Source organism: Zea mays, chromosome 5 (genome assembly GCF_902167145.1).
Source record: "Zea mays cultivar B73 chromosome 5, Zm-B73-REFERENCE-NAM-5.0, whole genome shotgun sequence".
Taxonomy (NCBI): Eukaryota; Viridiplantae; Streptophyta; class Magnoliopsida; order Poales; family Poaceae; genus Zea; species Zea mays.
This window is the reverse complement of record NC_050100.1, coordinates 174,867,450-174,877,438: the sequence shown is the minus strand read 5'-3', so window position 1 is coordinate 174,877,438 and position 9,989 is coordinate 174,867,450. Positions and strand designations below refer to the sequence as shown.

Here is a 9,989-nt window from a genome sequence, read left to right as displayed (position 1 = left end):
CAAGAGTTTGCACAGTTCATTTCAATATGTCTATGATGCAATTAAGTTGCAGCTGCAGTAAGTTTGAGACAATGGGTTTACTTTGCCCACATGCTTTGAAAGCTCTTAGTATAAAAAATATATGCAAAATTCCAGAAAGCTACATACTGAAGCGGTGGACCAAGGATGCGAAGAAATGGGTTTTTAATCCAAAACAATATGAATCATCATATCAGGAATGTATGAATGATGAAGCTGCATACTGCAACTATGTTATGAGATATGCTTATGATCTTGTCACGAAGAGCCAAGGGCAGGATGCATTAAGGAAAGCACTGTGGGAGACTCTTGAAAGTGGTGAGAAAGAATTGGAGAGATACCTAGAAAACGTTACCCAACATGCACCTTATGCCACTTGAAAGGATCACTAATTAACCTCCTAGACTTATCTGCTAAGGATGAACAAGATACTTCCTTGTTCTTTCAAGATGCATTCAGAACTTCTCTCAAATTGTACATTTATAGAGATGAAACGGATGCTTGTCAAAGATACAGGCTTGAGTAAGTTTCATGCCTTCAAGTTTCCTAGTAATTGTTCTTGTGATTCCCTGAATTTTTACATGATCTTTGGTTCCATATTTTTGTCAATGCCCATGAAGCACTTATATTTCTGTTCTAAACTGTTGCAGTATGATGAAATGCACTAGCATTTTCTACTAAGTATTTACTTCGAGTGATGTGTCTTGGTCAATTGACCGGTTTAGATCCTACGAGGATTTGCCACTTTGTGATAGAAGCTCAAGATGAATGTGAGTTTAGGTCATTGTAGTTTGGACATATCTATAATTCAACATTTCCAAAGCCCCGTTTTGACTCTCACTCTGTCAGAAATAGGAAGACCATTGTTCTTTTTGGGGGAAAACAATTTTTAGCCCCCAATGCACGTGCATTTGATTTAATATGTGAACTCAGAGCTGGCACATGCTTATAGACACTGGTAAGTGGTAACCAAATCTAAATTGGGCCATGTAACCTACTGAGAACAGGTATCCCAGCAGTTGTCTAAAATATGTATTACGTTATGTTGGACGGGCAAACTGTCCTAGTCCAGTTTAAAAATTCACTGTGGGAAGGATTCTACATTTCTGTTGTGCCACATGGACATGTTAATGTGTCCAAAATGAGCACTTGCCACTTGGCATGCTTATCTTTTTTTGTGGTAAGCAAACTTAAATTCAACTAACACAGGTTTTTACTTGCATAAAAAAGTGTTATAATGAATTGAGGTTTTGATCTTCCATGAGTTATGACATGAACTACTGCAACAATTTGTGCCAAAGAATATCTTGTTTCTACAGCTTCAAATATACAGCATAGACAATCATGAAAGCAGAAAAGATTCCAGATTCCAAAAAAAAAATAAATCAAATCCTGACACTCTACATTCCTCCATGAACAGGTGTTTTGTTGCATACAATTGTGCCATCAGTTAATAGCAATTAGCAAACAAATGCACTTGTATTTTTCTTTCTTTCAACCTTACAAGAACTATGCTCAAACATTCTGTGTGACTCCTACAGCGACGCTGCCATGCCTGCTTTCATCTTGGCGGGTTACATCGTTGAGCTCGCCTTCTGCCCATATAGCATACGCCTCCTCACCATGTACAGCATCATCCCCGATAAGCAGCTGTGCATCAGGAATTCGGAGGGGCAGGACTAGGCCAATAAGAACACAGATTATGGAAGTGATAACAATGTTCCAGCCAATGACGAAGAGTGCGCCAGCGATCTGCTTCCCAAACTGTGATCCACCATCACCACCATAAAATGCACCTCTGGAGTCCGGGATGGCGAGGAAGAGGTTGCAGAGGACAGGCTCAGCAAAGAGTCCAGTAGTGGCGCCGCCGAGGAGCCCAGCGACCGCATGGGTGTGGAATACGCCGAGGGTGTCGTCGATCCTCTGCATGAAGGACCATTTCTTGTGCAGTACCATCATAGTGTACCAGGGGATGCTACCTGAGAGAATTCCCATGACAATGGCTGCCCACCCTTGCACCAGGCCTATTGAATAGAAGGTGTTTGTTAGGTAACCAGTTAAAATGGAGAATGTTCTTTGGGCCTTGTTCGCTACAAATTATAATCTGTACCATGAAATTCTTGGTGTCCCTTTTGTCAGCTTGACTATTATATTGTGGTCTTATTTTTGTTGACTTCCATGAAATTTCATTCGCTTACAGATAAATTTTCGGATCAGGGATTTTTGTCGAATAAAAATATTATATAAAATGTGGGCACTTCCACACACACAAAAGCTAAAAGTATCTCCCAACATAACAAGACCAAAAAGGAAGGTTGCCATCTATTGACAGAAAATATTTTGGAAGGATAAGCCATCGTCAGAACCGTGTCTCTGTCAGCCAAATATTTTCCCCCCTTCGAGATGTTTGATAAGAAAAATGACACAGAAAAGAAATTACAGGCCAATGGGGTCGCAAAGGGGAGTTGGTTCTGATTGGGACGACATTAGGAGGTTTCTTTTACTACCAACCCTTTTTTTCTGATAAAATACCAATCTGTAGTGTTTTTAGCCTGTTAGATGTGTTCGAAACAAGTGAAGGTTTTGAAAATCCAGGGCCACCAACGCCCATTGGTGCTAGCAGCTTAGCAGCAAAGAGTGTCACCTCACACAAGAGAAGACCCAAATTAAGTACTTGCACGACCAATTAGGTCATCACAGGTTGTGGCATGTTAGTGGATGAGATTACCTTAAAAAGTCTATTTAGGCGGCTGTAGGATGAACCTAAGAGCCCTGAATGCAGAAGTTGCAGACGCTTTGATTCTTCTTTGCTGACTTTGTTTTCCTTAGTTTGCTTTCTTTCCACTGTTCCCAGGATATTATATTACCAACCAGTGCAAGTTGCACAACTTATATAATTTGTTAGTATTAGGGAGTCCATCTGCCAATGGAGCGAAGAGAAAGGCAAGGCTACTCTACTGACCTGCGCCAGGCGTGATGCACACAAGGCCGGTGATCATGCCCTGCACAGCACCGATCACCGACGGCTTCCCGAAGAAGAAGACGTCAAGGAGGGTCCACATGAGGAGGCTGGTGGAGGCGCAGATGTGCGTGTTGAGCACCGCCATGGACGAGTCGATGTTGGCCGAGTACGGGTCGCCGCCGTTGAAGCCAGTCCATCCGAGCCACAGCAGGCCTGCCCCCGCCAGCACCAGCAGTATGTTGTTGGGAGGGAACCGCTCCCTGTCCGACGCCGACCTTGGCCCTACCCAGTAAGCGGCGGTGAGGCCGGCGATTCCCGAGGAGAGGTGGATGACGTAGCCGCCGGAGTAGTCGATGACGCCCCACTGGAAGAGGAAGCCGCCGCCCCAGAGCGAGAAGGCGGAGACGGTGTAGGAGAAGGTGATCCAGAGCGGGACGAAGGCCATCCAGGCCTTGATGTCCATGCGGCCCAGCAGCGAGCCGGCGAGGATGATGACGGTGATGCTGGCGAACACGCACTGGAAGTACACCATGGTGGCGGCCGGGTAGAAGGGGTGGAGCATCTCCGCCTCGAGCGACCCGTCGCGGTACCGCACGGCGGTGGCCGTGAGCTGGGACTGCGCCACCAGGAAGCGCTGCCCGAGCGCCGGCCTCGCCTTGCCCCAGAAGGGCAGCAGCCGGTCGCCGAACGACATGTTGTAGGCCCACACCACCCAGCAGAGCCAGACGGCGGCGAAGGCGTACAGCGCCATGAACGCCGAGTTGATGGCCCACTTCTTCTTCACGATGCTGCCGTACAGGATCACCAGCCCGGGCATGCTCTGCAGGCCCACCAGCGTCGCGGACGTCATCTGCCACGCATTGTCGCCCTTGTTCAGCCAGTCCGGCGACGCCGACGAGCTCTGGTAGGCCGCCCCTCCTCCCGCCATGGCTTGGCAGTGGCGCTCTAAGGGAGTGGTAGCTAGGTGGAGAGGGCGGAGCAGCAGGACCAGGAAGGGGTGAGTTGCACTACTGGACTTCGCTAGCAAAGCTTCTCTATGCCTGTGTCACTTAGGATGCGTTTGATTTGGAGGCGGGACAATAACCAAGCGAGATATCCTAGACATACGATGCGTGGACGAGATCATCCTCAGAGGAAATACATACCTAGCTAGGACGAGCTCGTGGCAAAAATCAGGGAGGAGGATGAGGTGGGACGAGCGGAGACAAGTCAACTGCCAGTGTGCGAGGAAGCCTTGTCTTGCCGGCATCGAATGTGATTGCGGCCGCCGCGGGGCCTCAGATTTTAGGTGCGAAGGCCGCGGTCTCTCTCTCTCTCTTGCCTCGTGGTGGCACGTTGGCCTCGGGTGCAACGGCCACTGGCGTGCAGCCTCGTACCCGGCGGCCTCAGCCGCAGGCGTGTACCGACGGCGGCCCGTGCGACGCTAGCGTCTCGCTTTTTACGCGAGAAGGAAACATGCAGAGTGGATGATAGGTGGGCTCCACCTATTGGGGACGGTCATCCATGTTCTCCAATCAAACACTAGCTAGAAACAAATCCATCCTTGTAACCAAACATTGAAATGGAACGGCCCTATCATCAAAATCACACAAGGTAGGGACAAATTTATTCTCCTAACAAAACATGGATGTTCCCGTCCTTATAATCCATCAAAGTCCATCAGACTCAACTTAGTTGAAACCAAACACAACTTACTAGTACTCCCTATTATAGATGGCCATTTGACACTAATACGATGGGCCAGCCCAGGCACGATACGTAAAAGCACGGCCCAAGCACGACCCGGCTAGTATAGTACCAGTGCCTGGCACGGCACGACCGTCGTGTCTGGGCCACCATCTTAACCTGTAGTGCTGGCACGGGCACGAATTGATTATATTTTTATTTTAAAAATAATAGTTCACATATATTAAGTATAAGAATTCAATATATATGTCAGAGACCATAGTTAGGGGTACCCCCAAGACTCCTAATCTCAGCTGGTAACCCCCATCAGCACAAAGCTGCAAAGGCCTGATGGGTGCGATTAAGTCAAGGCTCAGTCCACTCAAGGGACACGATCTCGCCTCGCCCGAGCCCAGCCTCGGGCAAGGGCAGCCAACCCCGGAGGATTCACGTCTCGCCCGAGGGCCCCCTCAAGCAACGGACACACCTTCGGCTCGCCTGAGGCCCAGTCTTCGCAGAGAAGCAACCTTGGCCAGATCGCCACGCCAACCGACCGTATCGCAGGAGCATTTAATGCAAGGATGGCCTAACACCTTATCCTGACGCGCGCTCTTCAGTCGACAGAGCCGAAGTGACCGCAGTCACTTCGCCGCTCCACTGACCGACCTGACAAGAAAACAGCGCCGCCTGCGTCACTCCGACTGCTGTGCCACTCGACAGAGTGAGGCTGACAGCAGCCAAGTCCGGCCTCGAGCATCATAGGAAGCTCTGCCTCGCCCGACCCCAGGGCTCGGCCCCCGTCTCGGCTCCGGAAGACGACGAACTCCGCCTCGCCCGACCCTAGGGCTCGGACTCAGCCTCGGCTCCGGAAGACGACGGACTCCGCCTCGCCCGATCCCAGGGCTCGGACTCAGGCTCGGCCTCAGAAGACGACGAACTCCGCCTCGCCCGACCCCAGGGCTCGGACTTGGCCTCGGCTCTGGAAGACGACGGACTCCGCCCCGCCCGACCCCAGGACTCGGCCTCGGCTTTGGAAGACGACGAACTCCGCCTCACCCGAGCCCAGGGCTCGGACTCAGCCTTGGCCTCGGACGACGGTCTCCGCCTCGCCCGACCCGGGGCTCGGACTCGACCTCGACCTCGGAGGAGCCTCCGCCTCGCCCGACCCAGGGCTCGGACCGACCACGTCACAGGAGGGGCCATCATTACCCTACCCCTAGCTCGCTCAGGCTACGGGGGACAAGACCGGCGTCCCATCTGGCTCGCCCCGGTAAACAAATAATGATGGCACCCCGCGTGCTCCATGACGACGGCGGCTCTCAGCCCCTTCCGGAAGCAAGGAGACGTCAGCAAGGACTCGACAGCCCCGACAGCTGTCCTTCTGCAAGACTCCAGCACTCCTCCGACGGCCACGACATCACATGAACAGGGTGCCAAAACCTCTCCGGCTGCCACGACGGCATGTACTTAGGGCTCTAGCTCCTCTCTGCTAGACACGTTAGCACACTGCTACATCTCCCATTGTACACCTGGGCCCTCTCCTTACGTCTATAAAAGGAAGGTCCAGGGCTCTTGTACGAGAAGGTTGGCCGCGCGGGGGAACGGGACGACGCGTAAAGTCTCTCGCTCTCTCCCATGCGGACGCTTGTAACCCCCTACTGCAAGCGCACCCGACCTGGTCGCAGGACAACACGAAGGCCGCGAGTTTCCCCTTTTCGCTCGTCTCCTTCCCCCCCCCTTCGTGCTCCGTCTCGTGCCGACCCATCTGGGCTGGGACACGCGGCGACAATTTACTCGTCGGTCCAGGGACCCCCCGGGGTCGAAACGCCGACAGTTGGCGCGCCAGGTAGGGGCCTGCTGCGTGTTGACGAACAGCTTCCCGTCAAGCTCCAGATGGGTAGTCTCCAGCAACCTTTCTAACCCGGGACGATTCTCCGTTTCGGGAGTCTTGAGTCCATGTCCCTCGACGGCGGCTACGACATGATACTCCTTCCTCCGCCGCGCGACAGCGACAATGGCGGCCGACAGCCCGCCCGCCGACGGCGGAATCAACGACGCCTTCCCCACGTGGCGGAAGAACAACATTCGGGTTTGTCCAGTCGCCTCCCCCGCCGACAGAGGAGGAGGTGGGGCAACCATGGCCAAGAAGGAGGCGGCACCTCGTCGGCTGTCGAGCGGGTCGACGGCGCCGGCGCCCCAACGGGGGGCGCGTCGGGCGACGACCTCGCGTCTGAGACGAAGACGAGCGCCGTTTCCCGCAACACGCCAACTCCGAGCAAACGAACGACGCCAGCACGCTCGCGAAGGACTTGCTGGATGTCGCCCTCGTACCTGAGACGACGGCGCAGTCCGCCCCTAGCGCGACTTCGTCACCGCCCGTCGACCAAGAGGTACCGATCGATTCCCATCTCGTGCCTTTTGGATTCAGCCTCGACCCACCAAGCGACTTCGCTTCGGTGGAGGCCTTCATAGAGGCATGTCCAAACCCTCCGGGATACCGTATGCGGTCGCCCCGGGACAGGCTGACGGGCGTCTCGACCTACGGACCCTCGGGTTCCGAGGAAGATGACGAGCCCGACCTTGCGGGACATCATGACCGCATGCGGGACATCATGACCAGTCCTCGTCTCCGGGCTCGGCAACCCCAGTGCCATGCGGGACATCATGACCGCATGCGACTACTGCCTTTCCGATTGTTCCGACGGTAGCCGCAGTTTCGGCGACGAGGACTGCGGCCCAAGTCGTGAATGTTTCCACGTCGATCTAGGGGGTCCCGGCGAAGGCAACCATCTTGGTATACCGGAAAACGGCGATCCCCCTAGGCCTGCGCCTTGCGTTGACATCCTTCGGGAGCTAGCTGTGGTCCCAGTCCCTGCGGGGGGTCAGGACGCACAGCTCGAGCAAATCCGCGAGGTGCAGGCCAGGCTCGACGAGGGAGCAGGAACACTTGAGCAGTTCCGGCGGAACATCGGGCAGGAATGGGCAGGCCGAGCTCCGGCCGGAGAAGCGCGTCATCTGCCCCAGGGCATCCAGCACCGCATTGCCGACGACGTCAGGGCAAGGCCGCCACCGGCTTCCAGTGGGGTCGGCCAGAACCTGGCTGCGGCAGCAATACTACTCCGCGCGATGCCGGAACCATCGACCACCGAAGGGCGGCGTATCCAGGGAGAGCTCAAGAATCTCCTGGAGGATGCCGCGGTCCGACGGGCCGAAAGCTCTGCCTCCCGAAGGCAGGGGTACCCCTCGGAGCATCGCGCCGCGACTTCCCGATTCATGCGGGAAGCCTCGGTCCACACCGGGCGCACGCGCAACACGGCGCCTGCGACCTCGGGTCGCCTCGGCAACGAGCACCACCACCGCAACCGTCGAGCCCACCTCAACGAGAGGGTGCGCCGAGGCTACCACCCCAGGCGTGGGGGACGCTACGACAGCGGGGAGGATCGGAGCCCCTCGCCCGAACCACCCGGTCCGCAGGCTTTCAGCCGGGCCATACGACGGGCGCCGTTCCTGACCCGGTTCTGAACCCCGACTACCATCACAAAGTACTCGGGGGAGACGAGGCCGGAACTGTGGCTCGCGGACTACCGGCTGGCCTGCCAACTAGGTGGAACGGACGATGACAACCTCATCATCCGCAACCTCCCCCTGTTCCTCTCCGACACCGCTCGAGCCTGGCTGGAGCACCTGCCTCCGGGTGTGAATCATCTAGGCCCCTTTGGTGATGTTTTGGTAATTAATGATAACTGCTTGTGGACTAATGGTTCTTGGAGAAATAAGAATGTAGGGTTGGACCACATAGAACAACAAATGTTGGAGAATCATAAGCATTGGTTGTGGATCAGATGAAGGCAAAGATATAATATAGGTTTTGTTTTTGCCGGTCTTGAGGAGTTTAGAGAAGATACCTGACCGGATTAGTAGGCTAGATAGCCGTACTATTAAGAGGGGTCAATGTCTTTGATCTGTGTAAAGCTTAGTGCCTCATAGAGCATCAAGTAGTTTCATTTGCATGAGGACTAACAACGCTTCAAATTTCGTGAGTTAAAAGTTCTTTCAAAAGCAAGTTTGAAAATTGCATAGTCTTGGATGCGCGGACCGTCCGGGCCTTGAGGGCGGACCGTCCGCGATCCACCAGAGGGGTCCGAAGTCTAACCACTTAGGCAGCCACTTTGTTCTTTTGCACTGCGGACCGTCCGGGCCTTTGGGCCGGACCGTCCGCAGTCATGACCAGAGAAGGCTGGTTTCTGGCCAGTCCCTGAATTATAGCGCGGACCGTCCGACTGTGATGGGCGGACCGTCCGCAAGTGTCAAACATGTTTTGGACATGGACTGTGTGATTTTGTAGATTTGTACTACGGACTGTCCGAGGGACTAGTCCGGACAGTACTATCTCAGGTCTCGGACCGTCCGGATTTATAGGCGGACGGTCCGCGCGTGTTAACTGTTCTTGGTCCGAGGCTCGGGTGCCTCATGCTGCCAGGTCACGGACGGTCCGGCCTTGGAGGGCGGACTGTCCGGACCCACCTTTTCTGACAAGTTCCGACAGTTTTCAAACGAGAATTATAGCCCTTATATGTACGGCGGACCGTCCGGCCCTAGGGCGCGGATCGTCCGCGTGTGCGCAGAACATGTGCTTTTTGCACATAACGGTTGGATTTTGATGGAGGGGTATAAATAGAAGGGTAACTCATGTGAGAGAGCTGTCTTGGCCATTCCTTGCACACATTGAGCTCATTTGTGATCCTCCAACTCACTCTCTCACACTCTTTGCTTGAGATTGCATTCTAGTCAGAGATTGAGGATTCCTAGTGCATTTGCATCATTTGGTGATTCTTGAGGCACTAGGTGGTACACCGAGCAAGCGTCATTGGCTTGTTATCTTGGAGGTTGCCGCCTCCTAGACGGCTCGGGTGATTGTCTCCGTCGAGCTCTCCAAGAAGATTGTGGAGAAGCCGCGGTGTTGATTGTGAGGGGTTTGCGCCTACCTCGCCGGAGCGGCAAAGGTGACATTAGTGGAATCGAGGTATTGAGTGATTTCTTGTCCACTTGGCTCAAAGATCAAGCCGTGACTTGATAGAGGAGCAAGTGAGAGCTTGAAGTCCACCTCAACGTGGATTAGGGTTGATCGGCAAATCACCGATACCACGTGATAAATTTCGGTGTCTCTACCTTCTTGCATTACTTATTGCCTTGCAAGTAATTAGTGTTTTGCATATTGTTCCTCAAGTATTCAATCACCGTAGTTGTTTCTCATACATTGTTTACTTATTGTCACTAGAGAATTTATTCCTCTTGTTATATTGATTAAATTTACCTAGTGTTTTTGATTTTAGTCAAAACCGCC

General features: G+C 53.6%; 2 protein-coding genes across 6 annotated transcripts in view; one reads left to right on the top strand and one right to left on the bottom strand.

Annotated features, from left to right (window-relative positions):
* The window catches only part of LOC103627272 (protein FAR1-RELATED SEQUENCE 5), a 4,400-nt gene extending 2,198 nt beyond the window's left edge, over positions 1–2,202 (top strand). The window contains exons 2-4 of one of the 4 annotated variants that reach the window (XR_553522.4): positions 1–540; positions 669–788; positions 1,560–2,202. The exon at positions 1–540 is cut by the window's left edge and continues 1,782 nt beyond it. Coding sequence is in view for 1 of the 4 variants with exons in the window: in XM_008647561.3 (XP_008645783.1) it covers positions 1–398 (398 nt within the window). In the remaining 3 variants the exon portion in view is untranslated. Of the gene's footprint in view, positions 545–668; positions 789–1,438 lie in introns of those variants that run through there. The other 3 variants (XR_553521.4, XR_553523.3, XM_008647561.3) reach the window with 3 other exon arrangements.
* Positions 1,308–4,298, bottom strand: LOC100304410 (Ammonium transporter 2). 2 transcript variants are annotated; one of them, XM_035968124.1, is made up of 3 exons: positions 4,126–4,298; positions 2,981–3,940; positions 1,308–2,042 (listed from the first exon to the last, which is right to left on the bottom strand). In XM_035968124.1, the coding sequence occupies exons 2-3, from the start codon at positions 3,906–3,908 to the stop codon at positions 1,534–1,536; spliced, it is 1,437 nt and encodes a 478-aa protein (XP_035824017.1). In that variant the 5' UTR covers positions 3,909–3,940; positions 4,126–4,298; the 3' UTR covers positions 1,308–1,533. The 2 variants fall into 2 exon arrangements, with proteins under 2 accessions (XP_035824017.1, NP_001159318.1); NM_001165846.1 differs by having other exon boundaries at positions 1,446–2,042; positions 2,981–4,225.
* Positions 4,299–9,989: the final 5,691 nt, after the last annotated feature.